This window comes from Macaca mulatta, chromosome 1, assembly GCF_049350105.2.
Source record: "Macaca mulatta isolate MMU2019108-1 chromosome 1, T2T-MMU8v2.0, whole genome shotgun sequence".
Lineage (NCBI taxonomy): Eukaryota > Metazoa > Chordata > Mammalia > Primates > Cercopithecidae > Macaca > Macaca mulatta.
This window is the reverse complement of record NC_133406.1, coordinates 32,889,208-32,908,757: the sequence shown is the minus strand read 5'-3', so window position 1 is coordinate 32,908,757 and position 19,550 is coordinate 32,889,208. Positions and strand designations below refer to the sequence as shown.

The window sequence follows — 19,550 nt, the reverse complement described above, 5'->3', positions numbered from 1 at the left end:
TTGCAAACTAGGTCAACCTGTGGTTTGAACTTGGTTTGAGGGTTTTAAGGAACACGAGGAAGCAGAAAGCAAAGTGCTTTGTTTTTGTCACTAGTCCAAGATTGGCACTTGCTGGTGGGGTGGGAGAGGTGGAGGGTGGGCAGAGCGAGAAGCTGCTTCTGATCCACACTGGGAGAGTGGACGCCACCCTCCAGCAGACCACATTCCCCCAGCTCTGAGTGCAGGACTCTAGGACACTTAGAAATATTAGTCCAGGTCTGTTCTCTGCATCAAATAATAATTCAGTAAAATCTCAATTAAAACCAAGTCATAAATCACATTTAATGTTGCCCTGATGGGTCGAATCTAATATGCCAGGCCTATTAATCATTTGCCAGGCCCTGGAATCCCAGCCCCTGTCTTCTGAGGATTCAGGGGTTAAGGCCCATTTCTCCTACCTCTGCCGCAATTTAATCAGACCCCAGAGAGCAAGGACCAGAGAGGTTCGGGACAGTCTCATGTTCCAGATGTGGAGCTTGGTGGCTTGGATACTAATGGGGAACCCAATAGGAAAGGGGAACCCGGATTCCCACCCAGGCTAGTTTGTCTACTGGGTGTAAAACATGCCAGATGGAGGGTGGCAATGTGTAGGTGCATGTTGCAGTAGGCAATGTGGCAGGTTGAACAAGCTGTCCACAGCACCAGACAATGCCAGGTGATCCTTCTGACAAACACTGGGCATCAGGGATCTGAAAGAAGCAACAGCATTTCCTAACATGAAAAGATCAATAATGTGGAGTCCCCAGATAGGGAGCTGGTAGACACCCTGGCTGGCCCAGAAAAAATGTGGCCATTGATGGCAGGGCCCAGTAACTGGGCAGAGATCCAGGGCCAGGACTTCAGTCTCTTGCAAGGGGTGCTTGTTCCAAGCCTAAAAAGACTGGGTCAGCAGCACACAAATCTCCTGGGAAGATAGAAGCACTGTAGGTTTGCCTAGTTTCGACAGAAGCCAAGTAACCAAATGGATAAACTGAGTTCTACGTATCTGGAACTGGGGAACAATGGGTCTTCCCTGACATTTCAGGGAACTCTGAGAGACAAGTTGGTGTCCATCAGAAAAGCAGAGGCTGAAGAATGACTAGAACATGAGATTTGAAACCAGAGACTGGCATTTGATTCCCAGCTGTGTGGTCTTAAGCCAGGCACTTCACCTCCATGAGCCTCAGTTTCTGTATATATAAAATGAGGCTCATAATATTTAATTCACAGGATTGTTTTGAGGATCAATGGAGAGGCACATAATAGCATCCAGTGTGATGACTACATAGGGTGATGCAGCTCAGTTCCTGAAAGTCTGTTGTTAGTGCAACAGCGGAAAGATCACTTCCACAGAGCAAGTTCAAGAGACCAGAGGCAGAATGGAGGTCAAGGTTGCAGAGCCAGGGTCCAAGTGAGTAAAACAGATTTAGAGTATGAAAATGTGAGGACCAAGCAAGACCTGTCTCAAGCTACTCCACACCACCGTCAGACGTCAAGAGTGTTATATCAATCAGTGGTTATATTAACCAGCAGGTCTTCTTATAAGAGGAGGGGGGCTTGAGGGACCTGAGCTAGGGTGAGTATGGGCAGATTACCACACTGGGCTTGCCCTTCGCGGGACCAGTGATGGTTCTAGAGGTTAGCCTGGAGCCATGAGCAAGGCTGCATCAGATCAAGGAGGAGGTGGAGCTCCTGGATACCTCTTTGCTTCTGTTCTTTCCTCCTTTCCTTTCCATCTTCCTTCCACATATATTTCTGGATCCCCTACTATGTGCCAGACATGAGAGGATTGACCCTAAGAACCTGGAAAGAGCCTGACTGCAGGGATGAAGAGACTGGGAAACAAGGCCCTGCTGACTCCAAGGGAAAAGCAAGCATCTTTTTACTTCTGAAAGACCTCATAAAAAAAATCCCATAGGGACACTTAGCTGCTTTATGATCAATATGCTTGAAAATCTATTTAAGCATTTGTCATCAGGTCTCATTCTGTGCCACTGACTGGCACAAAACAATAGCTGGCATTTATCGAGCACTTATCATAAGCCAGACACCGAACTTAAAAGTTTCCATGGGTTGCTCGTTTTAAACCTTTCAACCTAGGAGTTTCAGTAGCATCATTATCCTCACTTGATAGATAAGGAAACTAAGACCAAAAGAAGGAAACTTGTCCAAGATCTTGCAAGTTAAGTGGTAGAGCTGGGATTATAGGCCGAGTTTTCTAACAGCTGTGTGTTATCAGACTTCTGGCCAGGGTTGGTGAACTCCTGCTCAGATCTCCATGATGCCTGGATGCCACCTGGCTTATGGGCTGGAGGATATCGATGTTTTGAATTGAAACCCCAACAACCGAATCTGCATACTGGGTTTCCAGACCTGCTCAGGCTCAGTGACCACTTAGGAACAGGCAAGGCAGGATGAGTGCCTGTGAAAGCTAACAGCCCTCTCTCTTCTCCCCTCCAGGACAGGCAATACCCACTCTCGAGCAGCGAACTGGTGGTGAGACTCCTCAAGCCCTGCATTTGAATAATTGTCTTCATTTGCAGTGCCCCCTCCAGGGCACTAGACCAGGAAATAAATAAATAAATATTGTCGATGGCTGGGACAGGTGGCATTAGAAAAGAAATAAATGTTTTCTATTAGAACGAGCGTTTTCTGGCTACTGTTAAAGCAATATGACAGTGGAAGGTCTCAAAAGAGCTGCTTTTCTGCTCTAAAAAATGACCTCAACTCACGTTAACTATTGTTCACTTATGCTTACAACCTTTCTGTTCACAACCTTTGCTCAGCCAATTGTTAAGGAATAGTCCACGGCACAATCTAGCAATTGCCCGGGTGCTTGAAAGGCTATGTTCTGGGTGCTATTACACCTGAGGTGTGTGTCTTTTCAAGCAACTCCTGACCTTCTCATTGCTAGTCCCTGCTTCTTTATTTCTTCTAGCCCCTTTGGCCAATTTCTCATCTTCCTTGTAGCTGGCAGTGTCTTCCAGCTTTGTATCATCTATTGTCTTTATTAATGGGCTTCTTGCTTTTCTTCAAGATTGTTCACATTTCACTTACTGCTTTAATTCTGGATATTGAATTTCTGAAGCCCTGGGGCTCCTAGGACAAATGTTAACCCATGTCTATGTAACCTGATGGGGAAAATGGATTTGCCCCTCGTTGAGAAGTGCTGAGTTCAATGCTATTTAACCTGGTGGGGAAAATGGATTTGCCCCTCATTCGGAAGTGCTGAGTTAAATGCAACTGGGCTTTGTCTTATTATCAAATAATTCTCTTCCTTGATTATTCCCCTTTCAGTTCAAGGCTTTCTATTAAGTTTTGAGGAAAAGAGATTTGTGGCTTAGATCCTGTGAGGAAAGTGATTAGTCATGTGAGGATCAAGGGATCTACTATTCAGTATTAACAAGCTTATGTGATAACCACACATTCTTTTTGACAGCCTATTCGTGGTTCAGATTCAAGAATGCTGAGGTTACAACAGAGAAGAAAAGAACATCACTGCTTGGCAGCCTTCTGCTTTATATACATAAAGCAGATAATGGAGTTACGTTATTGACTCCATTGGAAATCATATATTCTGTGGTTGTTTCCCCAGCAACCTTCCCTCATTTCTCCCTTGCAGCAGAATCCCAGTTTGGTTGAACTGTCTGACAGTAGTTTAGCTTGTTCCTACTCTAGCCTCTAGTGGGGAAGGGGTAATCTTGATCAATCTAAACCAGAGATGGTAACTCTGTTCTTCCTTGCAAATAATTGTCATGGAAATGGGTATATGCCACAATTCTGGACAATTAGCTATGAAGCAGCTTTAGGAAATATTTTCACATCTTAAAAGGGCTACAAGAAAGGGAAATTCCTTCTTTCTTCATTTCCAAACTTTGGACATTGCCGGGTAAGGATACGATAAGTGGAGCTGTGTAAATTACTCTGGAATCAAGAGGCATCTAGGCTGAGAAAGAAAGTCAACATAGAGAATTGTCAATGCGAGAAGACAGAAATGATCTTATTCCTGGATGTTGCATTTAACTGCCTTTGCCCATGCCGTGGCTTTTGACAAGTTCATACACTGAAAGGGTGGCAAAAGAAGAGAGTGGTGGTGCTGGCAAAAGCATACTTATGAAGCACACTCAACAAGTGTATGCAGTAAAATCAGGAAGGGACTGAAATCTCTGGAAAACGGAATCAGGAGCTCCTGTTGAAACCTTCAAGTCAGTGGTATAAGGCCTAATGAGGCCCTATATAAAGGTCACCTGCTGCCTCCAGGACACTTGCTTGGGACTCTAGGCTCTCTGTGGGTAAAAACAGATATGGAATCTTTTAAGGCAGAGTTTCTCCAGCATGATTCAGAGAAAACTGACCTTCTGCTCTGGCCCCTGACTTCCCAAAAGTTACTGTTGGCCTGTTCCTCCTCTAATAAAAGTACAACACAATTCAACATTTTACGGAAACAGTTTCTAAAACATGCTCTCTCACTATGTCCAAAGGATAAAAAGTATCTTATCGGCAAAGCAGATTATTAACCAAAAAAAACCCACCACAACAGGGTGCAAATTGTGCCCCTCCCCTATAGCCCTTTCAACCATTGCTCATGTTCTCTGACCAGCTGGCCTTGTCTTGTTGCTGTATGTCTGTGGGTGGTGGTGGAAGAGTGTTGTTATCATTGATAGGGATGGTGTGATTTGCAAATCATCACTCACCTTGTCAGAATGAATTAACTAAGTTTTAAGGCAACAAGGACATTCCCACACTTAATCATCATTATGATTTCAGAACTAGTTCCCAGTGAACCCAAATATTGAGACTGCTTGTTTTACTGCAGAATCCAAATACACAAAATTAGCAAGATCAGCTCTCAGAGTGTTGGCTGCTGCCAAATAAGAACTCCGGAGAATGCCTGTGTATATTATTAAAGTGTGCATAATGAGGGTGTGTGTCTAGAAGCTGGCTTCTGTGGACGGGTACATCTTTATCTCACAGGCTATGACAGCTTGTTTGAACCAAAGAGCACATTTTGATTTTTTCTCCCTCCCCGTTTATCAAAATGTTTTCAGTACACACAAGAAGCCTGAGAAGACTGATTTTTGACTCATGTCAGCCTCATCGTTTCCGTCATTGTTCAAGTTGCTTCTGTGTTTTCATTAGAGTCAGCATCAAATCAAACCCATCCTTGTTTGTCATCTTCCACATACAGCAAATAGGGAACACTTCTACCTTTATGTGGCCTGATGCATCCATGCAATCTAATTCAGGTAAATTACTGGACCCCAAAAGGACTAGAAGTGGACATATTTTACAATCAAAGGAGAAAGTGAGGAGAGCAACTGGACATTCTCTGGACAGCTATTGCATTTTAGGTCCCAGGATAGGTGCTTTCAAATAGGATCTCATTTGAGTCTCAAAACAACTCTACGTTATAGGCATATTACATCCATATTTCAGATCTGAAAACCAGGGTTGCAGAGTAGCGAAAGTAGTTTGCCAAGGTCATGCTGCTATTAAAGTGATAGAGCCTAGATTCACATCAGTGTTCTTCTCAATCCCAAGTCCTCGTTCTGCCTAGAACACCTCCCTGCAAAGGACGGAAGAGAAAAAGCAAAGGCAAGGACAAACCAAAGGCCCAGGACATGTGAGAAGAAAAGCAAAATAATCTGCAGAAATAAGGAACTATCAGAAGGAAACTATTAAGAATTCATAGAGGTAGAAGGAAAAGGTCTCATTGAAAAGAAAACTGGAAATTGACAGAAAAAAAAAATAGTGAGCAGAAGCAGTAAACACCTGAAAATATGAAGAAGTAAGATTTCCCAAGAGATGTCACAGAAAGAAATCGAAGCCAAAGATGGAGGATGAAAGTAACATGTAAGATAGATGTAGAGATTTCGTTTTCTGTTCTTTCATGGAGAGTTCCTTGTAGGTTATTTGAGTAGAGAACTAAGAAAGGGCCCCCGATAAAACCATGATTCAGCTCTGACATTAATGTTATCTAATTTGGGGGGAAGTGAATCTAATATTTAAAATTTTAGACACTCTCTCACCCCTCAGAGTGATTTCTTAAATCTAAAGGTGAGCCAGGGGAGGTAAAACATTTTCTTGGGGGCAAAAGCCATCCCTCCTGTGAGGTAAATTGCATCTTCCTAGACACTGAGTGCTATAAATCTTAGTCCCAGTAAATTGCAGCCACCAGCTGCTATGAACCCCAATGGCAGGTCAGTGGCTAAAAAAGGTGGATCATGACTCTCCAGAAATGCAGACCCCTGAAGGGTGAAAATCATTTCCTGGGGCTTCCAGGTTGTTTCACCCATCCATCTGGGACCAGGAAGGGAGCGATTCTCGAGGCTTTGAGTAATTTTTCACTGAAGCAAAGGCAAACAAGCTGAATAGCAGAAGCCCTCTCCTACTTGGAATGCCCTTCTGGCTTCAGCCATGCAAGGGTGCATCAGTGTGTGCACATGCAAGAGTGTACGTGTGCACACCCATAAGTGCATGTGTGCATGGATGCATGTGTGCACACATCTATACGTGCATGTACATGTGTGGGGGTGCATGTATGTGTGTGGGCATGCATGTGTTTCTGTGTGTGTACTCCTCAACCCCCCTTACACATACCAACAAGATCTCTGTGGAAATGCCTCTAGGAAGGTAACTTTGAGTAGTAAAGCACTGGTCTTAGAGTCAGAAAACCTAACTGCAGCATATTTTGAGTGAATTCTTCCTCTTATCCCTTTGCCACCTCGGACAAGTTGCTAAACCTTTCAGAACCTCAGTTTTCTCATCTATGAGATGGAGTAACAATTCTTGCCTCATTATTGTGAGGATTAAAAAAGGTCACATGTATAAGGATACTTTGTAAGCCAAAATACATTGTAAAAACACAGTTCTTCTCACTATTTTAGTGGTAGAACAGAAAGTAATATGTGATAATCAAATTACTAATATTTCAGCATGAGTTCAGTGTTTGTCCCCTTGAAACCTAAGGGCTAACTGGAGAGACAACTGCAGAGAATCAGGTTTTCCAGTATTCTGGTGCCTCTTCCTTCTTGGTGGGAGTAAGGGACCTCCTATGGCCTTGCGTGAATGTCTCTGTATTCTTTCCAAAGCCCAGTGGGTCTCTTGGACTTGCTTTGATGTTAAAGAAGGTAGCAGAGAGCTAGACCTTCAAGAAACAGTTTCCCTGGTCACTCTACCTTGGGCACGTGTCACCTTGCTTCCCATGTCTAGGCCCAGAGCAAGACAAATCCTCCACCTATCTCCTGCCTCCCCTCCCACGCCTTCACTGAAAGGCAAAGGATCCCTGCCTCCAGCTCAGGGGAAAAACCAGATTAACCTTTCTGACATGACAGCAAATGTTAGCAGTCTGCCTTGCTTTTCATAATGCCAATCTGGGCACCAGTCAGTCACCGTCTGTTAGAAATACAGAGAATGTATGTCAAAATTCACCTGCACATGCTGAATCGGAAAAGAGCCGTTATTACTGCAAACTCTATATACATTATTTATCAAATGAACTCTCTGCAGTAGGAATACAATTCATTTTTACTCTCTGTCTCTTGTTCTTTCATTTCAATAGGAGATGAAAGAAACCATTTATAGAATCTTTCTGGGCATTACTCATGTGGCAGTATCCCTGGCTAGGGTTTGAAGTCAGAGCTGTCTATTGCCTGAAGGGAGTGGGCTGCTTTGAGTGGGAGAGAAACAGCCCTTGTCTGCCAGGCTTTCTCAGGCTCCCCTCTCCATGGTCACCACTGCTGCCACCCCACCTCCTGGAACTGTGAAGAACTGGATCTTTCTTCAGATTGCCAGACACACTTGAGGAGGTGGGAACCTTGGTTCAGAGTAAGGCCAGTTACTTAATGCATTTTCTTTGTAGCATTGGCCTTAACAAATTATCACAGTTTGGGGAAGTTGTTCTCAATAGGTTTGTTTGGAGTCAAGACCAGCTCCCACTTGGCCTCACATTAGAGAGCAGAAGAAATAAATCTCTTACTCATTTTGCACTTGTGTGAGCCTTAAAATGCAGATTTTCATAATCATGTTGGCTCAGAGGTTAGGAGTTTTGCCTGGTGGAGACGGCAGTGGTAATGGTAGTAATAATGTTGATGATGATAGTGGAGGTGATGGTAGCAATGGTAATGGTGTCAGTAGTGATGGTAGAGGTGATGATGGTAGTGGTCGTGGTGATAAGACAATGAGGGAATGGTGGTGATGGTGGTGGTGATAATGGCAATGGGGGAGGTGATAATAGTGTTGGTGGTAACAGTGGAGGTGGTAGTGATGGCAGAAGGGATGGTGATGGTAATAATGGTGGTGGTATTAGTAATGATAGTAGAGGTGATGATGATGGTGGTCATGGTGGTAATTGTAGAGGCAACAGTGATGTTAATGGTGATGGTGGTAGTGGTGGTGCTGGTGATGGTTTGGTTGTACAGTTAATGTGGTGGTGGTGTTGATGGAGGTGATGATGGTGGTGGTGATGATGGTGGTGGTGGTAGAGGCGATAATGACAGTTGGAGGATAGTGGATGTGGTGATGATCATAATGCTGACAGTGATGGTGATAATGGCTGTGGTCTGTGAATTATCGTAGAGTGTAACAATATAATCTTTGCATTCAACATATTTTTTCTTAAGAAATAGGATACCTCTTTTTAAAGAAAGTGCTTTGCTCTTATTTCAAATCAGACCTCTGTAAAACTCTTTATCTGAATTCTTGTCCAAATTTGTGTATCACAGAATAGAGGTTGCAAAATGAAAGTTCCATTTGTGAGGGACTGACTGCCTGCTGGTGCCCAAAGCACTTTCTTGACTTTGGAACGAGGTGTCCTGACCATCCTCTCTCCTAAAGGCCAAATTTTGCTTACTCTAGACCCCAGCTCCAGTTCACCTCCACACCTCTACAGCACGGTGACTCCCCTCCTCAAATCTTACCTATTACCCTTAGCTCATATATTGCTTTAATTATTATTTATTTTAGTTTGTTTGTATGTTTGACCTCCCCAATCAGATTGTAAGCTTCTTGAAGGCAGGGTGCATGCCTTGTCCTTCTTAAATCCCATACCCTTTAAACAAATATATATACTGAACAAATGAAAGAATGGATTGATGAGTAAATCCATGGTGTTATTATTGTCTCCAAAAAGTACACACAGCATAATGGTTTACACAGTAATCATAACACTAATTTGAGCATAAAGATCTTCTTATGACTTGCAAGAAAGAGGGAATTTAGTTACTGCTACTACTATTACAATAGCTAGGATTTATGGAGCTCTGCACCAGGCTATGTGCTCAGCACTTTACACACATTATCTTGGTTAATTTTCACAACAAGCCTGTGAAGTGGGTACTATTTCCCCATTTTACAGATGGAAAACCTAGGATCAGAGATTTTGAATAATTTGTATTATTTGGTTAACAATGCTCACTTTCTCTTCAGACAGGCATGAGTTCAAACAACAACTCTGGCATTTGCCAGTTGCATGGCTTTTATGATGTAATTTTTGTTCCTGGACCTGAGTTTCTTCATCTAAGAAGTGGTGAAATAATACTTAAATGTATTAAGGAGGATCCAATGAGGAAAACCTCTTTCTGTTTTATAGATATATATGTAATAAAATTACAAATTATAACTATTGAATATAATATTGTTAGACATATTATACACACATATATGCATATCTTTGCTCAGTGCCCAAGACAAAGTAAGCGCAATATCAATAGTAGCTCTTTTTTCTTTCTATTTTTTTACTTCAAGGTCTCCTGGCTTTTAAATGATGAAAACACGTTCATTTATACATCTGGTGTAGAGCCCGTGTTCTCACACACCATAGATTCAGCCCCAGAAACAAGCTATTTCCCTGGGCACAGTGGGTGAGTCACAGAGCATCTTCTCTAGGAGTGAGGATGCTGCATGACCAAACCAGGCAGGCTGGGTTGGCCAGCTGACTCAGTGGTCTACCACCAGGCCACAGCTCAGTGTCTTGCTTAGCAATCTACCTGCACATGACATGATGGCTGTAGCCTGGGATGCCAACAATATCTTTTATAATGCCTATGGGCGCTGTCTATGGGAACGGAGCCCCTCCCAACACATCCTAGTGGTTGGGGCAGCATCTGCCAGGAGTCTAATGGTTCAAGTATCCCTAACCGACCAGTAGCCTGTGCATGTTGGCTCTGGGGGCACATTTCTCTTCTGCTGTTCTATCCAAGTGTTAAAAATTAATTTAACTCTGATCGCACTGACAGGGGAAAAGTTAATAGAAGTTTTATTTTTAATATATGAGGAACCTTAACAGGATTTAAGCTTAATGCCTCAGAAATGGGAAGGACTGTTGACAATTTATCTACCCGAATCTGCAGACTTTAGAGGGGAGCTAAAGAAATGGAAGAAGTATTATTTCAGCAGCTAGAGGCAGGATTGAAATGCCCCCCACAGCAATTGGGAGAAATGCCAACAGTCTGCCAACCTCAGAAATTGACTCATAAATTGTCCAAATCCTCAGTTTCCCCTTATTGCCCTGACCTCCAGTTTTCTTGACTATCCAGGAAATATATCATTGCAATTTTTTAAAGATATAATAGAGCTTGTCACTTAGAATCATAGAATTTTAGAGGCGATTTCTTCCAGCTATAATAATTTATGATACTAAGAGATGTGGAGGGAAAGTTTACAACAGAAAATTGTGCTGAACATGGGCCATACATTTTGTTTTAGACATGGCTCTAGGCTGTTTTCAAAAGCTACTAACTTAAAAAAATCTCTCATGCAAAACATTCTACAGTACACTTAGGCTGAACTGCCTGAACTGTTCATTTTGAGACTATATTTCATTAAGGAGGCCAGTCAACTACTTTTACTTAGGAGATTTATTAAGCACCATCTAAGTGTCAAGCCTTGCTGTAGACATTCAGGGATGCAGCAGCAAATAAAACAGTCAAAAATCCTCGCCTTTGTGGAACTTGTATTGTAGTGAGGGGGAACAAAAATATTAACAAATAAATAGTAAGTTACGAAGTATATTAGAAGGTGATGGATACTATAAGAAAAACAAAGCAAGGAAGAAGTGAAGACTATGGGAAGAGTCCACTCTAAATAGGTTGGCCAGGAAGTCCCTTCACTCAAATAACATTGAGTGAAGACTTGAGGTAGGTAAGGGGACAAGTCGTGTGACCCTCCAAAGCAAGAGCACTCTAGGCAGAGGGACATGGAGGTGCAGAGGGGCTGGGGCAGAAACTTGGAGTCATTAGGAAAGCTAGTGTGGCTGGACTAGGGTAAGCATGGGTGAGCTGGTGAGCTCAGGGCAGATGCGATCAGGCAGGTACAATAGGCTTTAGAGCTGGCATGTAGGTCAAGTGACCACATATCTTGATTACTCAAGACAATCTTGAATTAGGTCTGTTCTGTTTCCCTGGAAGAATTATTAATAGTGCCCCCATTCACTCTCAAAGCACCCCAGTTTGGATGACAAATTGTGTGGTCCCTCCGCGTGCAGGTCACCAGTAGGGCTTTGGCATTTACTCTGAGCAAGATGGAAGCCGTGGGAGTTGGAACCCAGTGACAGGACCCAACTTTCATCCTCAAGGACCTACTCTGGCCGCCCTGTTTAGGAGGGCCTGACAAGGAGCCCAGGTGGGAGTAGAGAAACTATTTCCAAGATCTTTGCCAAACTCAAGTTGTTTCCACTCTTCCTTGAATGTCTCCCATTTTGTCTGCTGGTGAACTCCAAACAACCCTTCTGGCTTTTCGGCATGTCATTCAAATGTCTCCTCATTCCGAAGACTTCCTTGACATAGTCCCACAGTCCCAAATCCTCACAAAATTAAAGAGTGCCTTGACTGATGTGGTTTGCATTTGGTTTTCAAATCTATTATGATGTTTACACATTGTATTTAGTTATTAATAGCATGCCTGCTCCTACTGCTAGACAGCAAGGATTTTTTTCTTTTGAAAGGGGAAACTCCTACTTATTGGGGCCCTTTAAGAAGCTAGATGTATTGTACAGTTTTTCATTTTTCATTTAAAATGCATATTAATTCTAAGGAAAAGTGTATTGGCCTTGTTCTGATTATCAGTGTAACAAACCACCCCAAAACTTAGTGGTATAAAATAACAGCCATTCTATTATACCCCCAGATTCCATGGGTGAGGAGTTTGAACAATGCAGAGCAGATGTAACTAGCTGGTCTCTGGGTAGTAGAATGGTCGGAGGCTCAGGATCTAGGGAACTGGAGGATATGTTTACAGGATGGCTTCTTCATGCACATTTCTGGCCCACTGCTGGCAGAACTCACAGGCTGGGATTGTCAGCATGAGCGTGACCTCTCCAGCATGGTGGCTTATGTGGTGTCTCAGCATTCCTGAGAACAAGGAAGAAGCTTCATTGCCTTCATAATGCAGCCTCAGAAGACACAGAACATCACTTCCTCCATCCTCTGTTGGTTGAAGCAATCACAAGCTGCTCAAATTCAAGAGGAGGGGAAATAGATCCCACCTATCAATGGGAGGAGCGGAAAAGAACGTGTGGCCATACTTTAAAGTTGTCCATGTTCCCACCATGCAGATGAAGAAACCAAGGCTCAGAGAGTGTAGGATACTTGTTTAAAATCATGCAGCTAAAATACAGTGGAACCAGGCCGACGCAGTGGCTCACACCTGTAATCCCAGCACTTTGGGAAGCCGAGGCAGGTGGATCACCTGAGGTCAGGGGTTCAAGACCAGCCTGGTCAACATGACAAAACCTTGTCTCTACTAAAAATACAAAAATTAGCTAGGTGTGGTGGCACACGCCTGTAATCCCAGCGACTTGGGAGGCTGAGGCAGGAGAATCGCTTGAACCAAGGAGACGGGAGGTTGCAGTGAGCCGAAACTCTGTCATTGCACTCCAGCCTGGGCAACAGAGTGAGATTCTGTCTCAAAAAATAAATGAATGAATGAATAAAATACAATGGAACCAATACTCAAAGAACTCTGCTGGACTACAAAGTACATGCTCTTTTTACCTTTTCTGAATAGCTGTTGTGGGGAAGAGAGAATGTCTTAGTTCAACCACCCTATGTTTAGCGTAGAGTTTGGCACGCTGTGAATAAAGGGATGAATGAATGCAGTATGGCCAGCAGCTCCTGAAGGTTCTCTGGCCTCTGCCTGTAATCTGAATGAATGATTCTAACAATGGGCATTTCACACACTGTGGCAAGAAGCATGGAAGACATTTAGGAGCATGGGAGATGTTTTGGATAGAGCTTTGTCTACTAAAACCCTTTTAACAACCCCAAGAGACAGACAACTAGACCAGCCCCAACAGGCAGACAACCAGACCCATTTAGAAGATGGAAAAACTGAGCAACTGCTGAGTGGCTGCAACAGCACTAGGCCTAAGCACATCTTCCTTTCCCTGTGAGGATAGCAGGGCCCCATCTCTGGAAAAAACTCACACTGTCCACCCCTTTCTCACCACCTGGCTGACCTTTTTATAAAGGTGAAATATGGCTAAAATGAAAATGTTTTACCCTTCATTTGAAAAAACAAAAACAGCCAGGCACAGTGGCTCATGCCTGTAACCCCAGCACTTTGAGAGGCCAAGTCAGGAGGCTCACTTGAAGCCAGGAATTCGAGACCAGCCTGGGCAACAAAGTGAGACACAGTCTCTAAAAACAATTTTTTTTTAATTAGCCAGGTGTGGTGGTGCACGCCTGTAGTCCCAGCTACTTAGGAGGCTGAGGTAGGAGGATCACTGGAGTCCAGGAGCACAGGAGCTCAAGGCTGTGGTAAGCTATAATCACGCCACAGCACTCCAGCCTGGATGACAGAGACCTTGTCTCTGAAAAATAATAATAATACAATAATAAATAAATAAATAAATAAATAAATAAATAGTGTTTAAAAAACAAAAAAACTGCAAGTTAGAAACCTAAGCTCACATCGTGGCCCTTTGCAGAAACCTGTGTGTCCCCAGAGAGGTCCCCTCCCCTCTCATCTTTGTGATCTGGTACCTGGCAGTCTGTGACTCAGTTGCTTCCCTTCCACATCTAACTTTCTATGGCTCCAGGGCACAGACCATAAACTTCTGTTTCCCTCAGCCCTCACACCTGGCTCGATATGGAGTCTGGCTCAACATTATTTCCAAAATACGTCACCAATCATCCGGATGAGGCATTAGTGGGAGTTTCTGCCCTGTTCTTGCAACTTTCCTGTAAGGGTCGTTTTCATCCTTTCCTTTGTCTCTCTAGATTCTCCACACAGAAGGCAGGCTTGTCTTTGGTTCTTGCTTGTCTTTTGTTTTGGTAAGAGATATATAAAAATTTATACCATTTTAACAATTTTAAGCGTATAATTCACTGGCATTAAGTATATTCACATTGTTGTACCACCGTGACCACCATCTGTCTCCAGAACTTTTCCATCATGCTGGCTGCATCTTTGCATCCATTACACAGTAACTCCCGCTGCCCCCTGTCTGACGGGCTTCTCTCACTCCACATAATGACTTCACGGTTCATCTATGTTGTAGCATGTGTCAGAATCTCCTTCCTTTTTAAGACTGAATAGTGTGCTATGGTATATATATGCCACATTTTTTTTATCCATTTATCCCTCAATGGACATTTGAGCTTTTTCCACCTTTTGGCTATTGTGAATAATGCTGCTACAAACAGTAGTGTTCAGGGTCACCCTTTACAAATACCAATCAGTTCCTGTCACTCTTTACTCCCTTACAGCTCTTCCAAACTTCACAATCTCAACTCTTTTCCCTCATCCACTAGGCCCCACAGGTCCCAGCTTCTCTCACCTTTGTCCCCCCAGCTTCCCTCACCTTTGTCCCCCCACCTTCCCAGGCTATAGCCATGTGAGCCTCTGCCCAGCCCTTACACACCCAAAGCACGGCCTGGGAGGGCCTTTGCACCAACTCTTCCCTAGGCCTGAGCGTGGCCAGCTCCTTCTCTCCATCCAGGTCTCTGCTGAAATACCTCCTCCTCCGACAGCCTTCCCCATCCACCTGCGCTGCAGCAGCCCCCTGTCCCCAGGCCCTGTTCCCAGGGTTTATTTTCTTTGTAAAAGTTACAGCCCTGATATCCTATCGCATCACTGTTGTGTATTGTCGTTTCACCCGCTAGACTTTCTAGCAGGGCGCTTTGTTCACTGCTGAGCCTCAGAGCCCAGAAGAGTGCCTGCACACAGGAGGCATTCCCAATGCTTGTGGGATGCATTAAGTCTGAGTATCTGATTTGACTACCCAGAGTGAAAGTGTAGCAGAATAGAGGAGTTCCGGGACCTCAAAGGGAGCTGGCAGAAGGGAGGCACCGGTGCATGATGCTGGTCCCCGTTACATTCTCACCTCAGCTGCTAACTTCTGCTTCCTCTCTTTTGGCTGCTGCGTTGGCTGCCCCTGAGTGGGAGCCTGGGACAGAGAAACATGTGACATGGCACAGCACACTTGACATAATACTCAAAGCACATGTCCACTCTCAGCCACGTCAGGCTTTGTGTTCCCAGAGAGCTCAGAGATAACAGGTGAGACCTGGCTGGGGACAACCAGAGCAATTCGTTATAGAAGTACAGTCAAGTCACTGAACCATATAACATATAAGGAGAGAACCCATTAGTCTATGTCTCTCCAACACTCAAAATGCTAAGTCATTTTTCAGGCTTGGCTTGATTTCTCTTTCATCAGTAAGAGCTATAATCCTGCCAAGCTGGGAGCAGATAGCTCTACCTGCTACTGAGATAGGCCGGCTCCATAAAGGGCTGAGGGAATGCCAACCGCCGCACTACTTTCAGCAGGTTCCACGTGTCTGCTTCTCTGGGATGGTGTATCCAAAAGTGTCTCCCCAATTCTAGTTCCACAGTGACAAAATCCCCTATTGGAGAGACGTAACTGAAGCTTCCCCTGTGAGAAGCCACATGGCATGGCAGAACACCAGACTGGAGGCCTGGAGGCCTGGCTTCTAGATCACCCCTCGTACTAACTAGGTGCCTTGAGCAGGCTTTAAATCTCTTTGGACCTCAGTGTCCTCAAGGCAGGCAATTGGGTCAGATAATCTGTAAGGCCTTTTTAGCTTGGAAATTCTAAGTTTTTTAGTTCTTTGGTCAGGTGAAACAAAAGGTTGCAATGAGAGGAGAGGAGAATCACAAACTGCCTTCATCACCTTCACAATCTGCCTTGCACCAGCTTGTAGTGGGGTTATATAATCCAGACTTCAAGCTAAGGGTGAATTTACCTATGTGCGAAAAAAAGAATGGTGGAGGAAATTACTCCCCTTCCCCCAAAATGAGTAGTTAACAATCTGTGGGATGTCACAGACAGATGGATGCAACTTAACTGTGCTTTCAGACCCCAGTGCTGCAGATTGTTTCCCAGGACCACCTAGATTTTTGTGGGCCCTTTTAGGAAGAGCCACTATCCCTAACTGCTGTGTCCCACGCAACCCACCTGGTCAAGGTCCGTGTTTCTATGAAGGAAGACTTCATTCATTCATTCATTCATCAAACAAAATTGTGCCAGGCACTCTAGCTACAGAAATAGAAGATACGGTCTTTGTTCTCTCTGAGCTCACTGTGCAGAAGACAAGTAAACAGGGTGAAAAGCCTCTCTGGTGTGATGCATGTTATGAGCTATGAGCTGTCTCACAAGCCACCTTGGGAGCCCAGAGCAGAGAACTTAACCCAGCACAGGGAGAGGTTCTTGGCTATCAGGGAGGTCGCCCTGGAGGAGGTGGTCCCTGAGCTGGGTCTTAGAGGATTCTACCTAAATATCTCCATTTTTGCCATTGCTAAAGGTTAAGATCAGCTCACAGTTGCAAGGGACTAGGGCTTGAGGAGAGGGGTGAGGGTCTGATGGGAGAGGAACAGTGAGAGTGACTGTGAAGCCCCACTCAGGCCCTGCTGAATCCAGAGGCCGTGAATCTTTCATGGCACCAAATGACAAGACTGGAAATAGTTTTCTCCCCATAGTACCAGGTAAGGAAGAGGGTCTATCGATGGAGTGTTGGAACTTTTTCAGAAGATGCAGTAAATGCACAATACAGTGAGGGAGCTGACCCTCCTCCAGGAGAGTAGTTTGAGTGGCAGGCCCAGGATCTAAAGCCAGATGGTAGAAGGAAGGGAAGCCAGGCAGGGGTAGACTAAGGGAGAAAATAAGCATGGTGGGACAGTGAGGCCACACTGCAGGATGAGCAGGTGTCGCAAAAGCAAAGCATGATTGTGCTGAAGGTAGCTGAGAGGCTGCAGGTGGAGTCCATCTGTGATCGGGTGAAAAACTGAGACTTCTGGGTTGCAAAGAAGGAAGCCTTGGAGAGGGAGGCTCAAATCTCAAATGAAAAGTGGCAGGATTTTCCTGGCCATCTTAACTCAGAGGTTCTCCTCTCTCCTGTGTGAGCAGGTGAAAGAAAATCTCTTCAAAAAGTCAGCCCAATTCAGTTGGGGCCCAACATGCTAACCATCCCATGGGATCTCCATGCTTCTTCTGACCTGTTGGTAAAGTCTCAGCATTTCCCTGTAGCTTCATCTTTTTTGTTTCTGCCTTCACCTTAATCTTTACTAATGCCTTTCCAGGGACAGGCGGCAGCCATGAGTATCTAGTCTTCAGGGCTATTCATTTAGCAACTGACCCAGTACCAGTACAAAATGACTCCTAACAGGTCTGCAGAACCACTGAATATATTCAAGAATCTAGCATGTGCAGAGGAAAAAGAAATAGAGGAAGGAAAAGGAGAGGAATGATGGCCCTTAAGACATCCTGTGGGACTAGCCCACCCTTGTGATACTTAGGGCTTGTGGTACCCTGGGAATTTCTGTGGGCATGTATGTGTTTGTGTGTATGTGCATGCATGCATGTCTGTGTGTGCACATGCATGCATATGTGTTTGTGTGTGTGAGACCGAAGGACGAGCAGAGCGCCCTGGGAGAAACGTTTTTTACCAGCTGGTTTTGTGGAGGTCTGCAGATGTCATCTAATCAAGCTGCTTGGGCAGATGGCAATTTCCACATAGTACTTCCTACAACTCCAAGCAATCTCTATTATTGTGGATAAGACAGTTCAGGGTTTTTGCAGAACCTCCCATCATCTATTACCATGTAAATGTGTCAGCAGGTGGCAACGTGGGTAGGCAGATACTTGGGTCAGATGCCAGGACTTACAGAAAAATAATCCTCTTAGATTGGAGCCAGGTCTTCCCTGACTCAAGGAAGGTCCAAAGTGTGCAACATTGACTAGACCACTCTTCTGTGTTGGTGCAGGATCAGACCAGGACTCTTTATTGGCATGGAGGGAAGCAGGACAACTGAGAACCATATCCACTCCCTCTCTGTGCTCCCCTGCCTGCCTTTGGAATAGAAACAGCCCCAGGCTAAATCCTATACCACAGGTTTGCTGGTGGACTTCAAGGGTCACGAAAGTGAATATCAGAAGCTCTTGAACCTGCAAACACTGCTCCCCACCTGGGAGGGTGTGTGGTTGGTTGGCTTCCTCCAGTGGTTTCTGGTTGCCTCCACTGCTCCAAAGCTGAGCTAGCACGCCTAAGTCTCTATGTGTTACATGTGAACATTAACCTTGGCCTGGTCTGAGGTGGATAGAGGAGCACAGTGAGCTGCTGACCACCAGACTGAGAAGTTATAAAATCCCCGAAGGCACTGGGCGTGGTGGCTCACGCCTGTAATCCCAGCACTTTGGGAGGCCAAGGTGGGTGGATCACAAGGTCAGGAGATGGAGACCATCCTGGCTAACATGGTGAAACCTCGTCTCTACTAAAAACACAAAAAATTAGCCAGGCGTGGTGACACACGTCTGTAGTCCCAGCTACTCAGGAGGCTGAGGCAGGAGAATCACTTGAACCTGGGAGGTGGAGGTTGCAGTGAGCCAAGATTGTGCCACTGCACTCCAGTCTGGGTGACAGAGTGAGACTCCATCTCAAAAAATTTAAAATAAAAACAAAATCCCTGAAGGCTACTTAGAGCAGGATGTGGGAGGTAAGATAGGGCTAGCAACCAGGGCTCAGGGGCTCACCTAATCAGAGAAGCTGAGTTTGAGGAGAAGAGCACAGGCAGAGGTCACCGGGTGTTGCCATGGCTTCCAAACGACCTCTGTTCACGGGCTGGGGACAGTGAATCCAGGAGTCTATTTTCTTTTCCCAGTGGAAACCAATGAGCAGCATGACACTGATAGTAATAAAAATAACAGACAACATTTACTGAGCCCTTTCTACATGCCAGGCAGTGTATTAAAGGTTTCTCATGGATTATCTCATTAAATCCTCATAACAACCTGAAGGCGTAGGTACATAATTGGTCCCACATTACATGTGTTAGAATGAAATTTGGTGATAGTAACTGAGGAATTTTCCCTTGTTGAGCTCCACACATCTCCCTGACCACACGGAGCCAAGGCCTTCATTGCCTCAGGAGCCACTCTTTGCCTAGAAAGGATACAAAATCAAGAATAGAAAGCAACTAACAACAACAACAAAAAAAGAGACAACACAGAAATCATGTTTCCAAATAGGCGCTGTAAAAGGCATAGCAGAGGCAACAGTCTTGAGGTCCCACTGCTT

At 44.6% G+C, this 19,550-nt stretch overlaps 2 protein-coding genes across 2 annotated transcripts in view; one reads left to right on the top strand and one right to left on the bottom strand.

Annotated features, from left to right (window-relative positions):
• The window catches only part of TNR (tenascin R), a 425,227-nt gene that overhangs the window by 286,796 nt on the left and 118,881 nt on the right, over positions 1-19,550 (top strand).
• Positions 9,108-19,550, bottom strand: part of LOC114679329 (uncharacterized) — a 168,490-nt gene continuing 158,047 nt past the window's right edge. Inside the window, exon 6 of the mRNA XM_078000413.1 lies at positions 9,108-19,158. Within this exon, the coding sequence (XP_077856539.1) occupies positions 19,051-19,158 (108 nt within the window). The 3' untranslated portion in view covers positions 9,108-19,050. The remainder of the gene's footprint in view (positions 19,159-19,550) is intronic.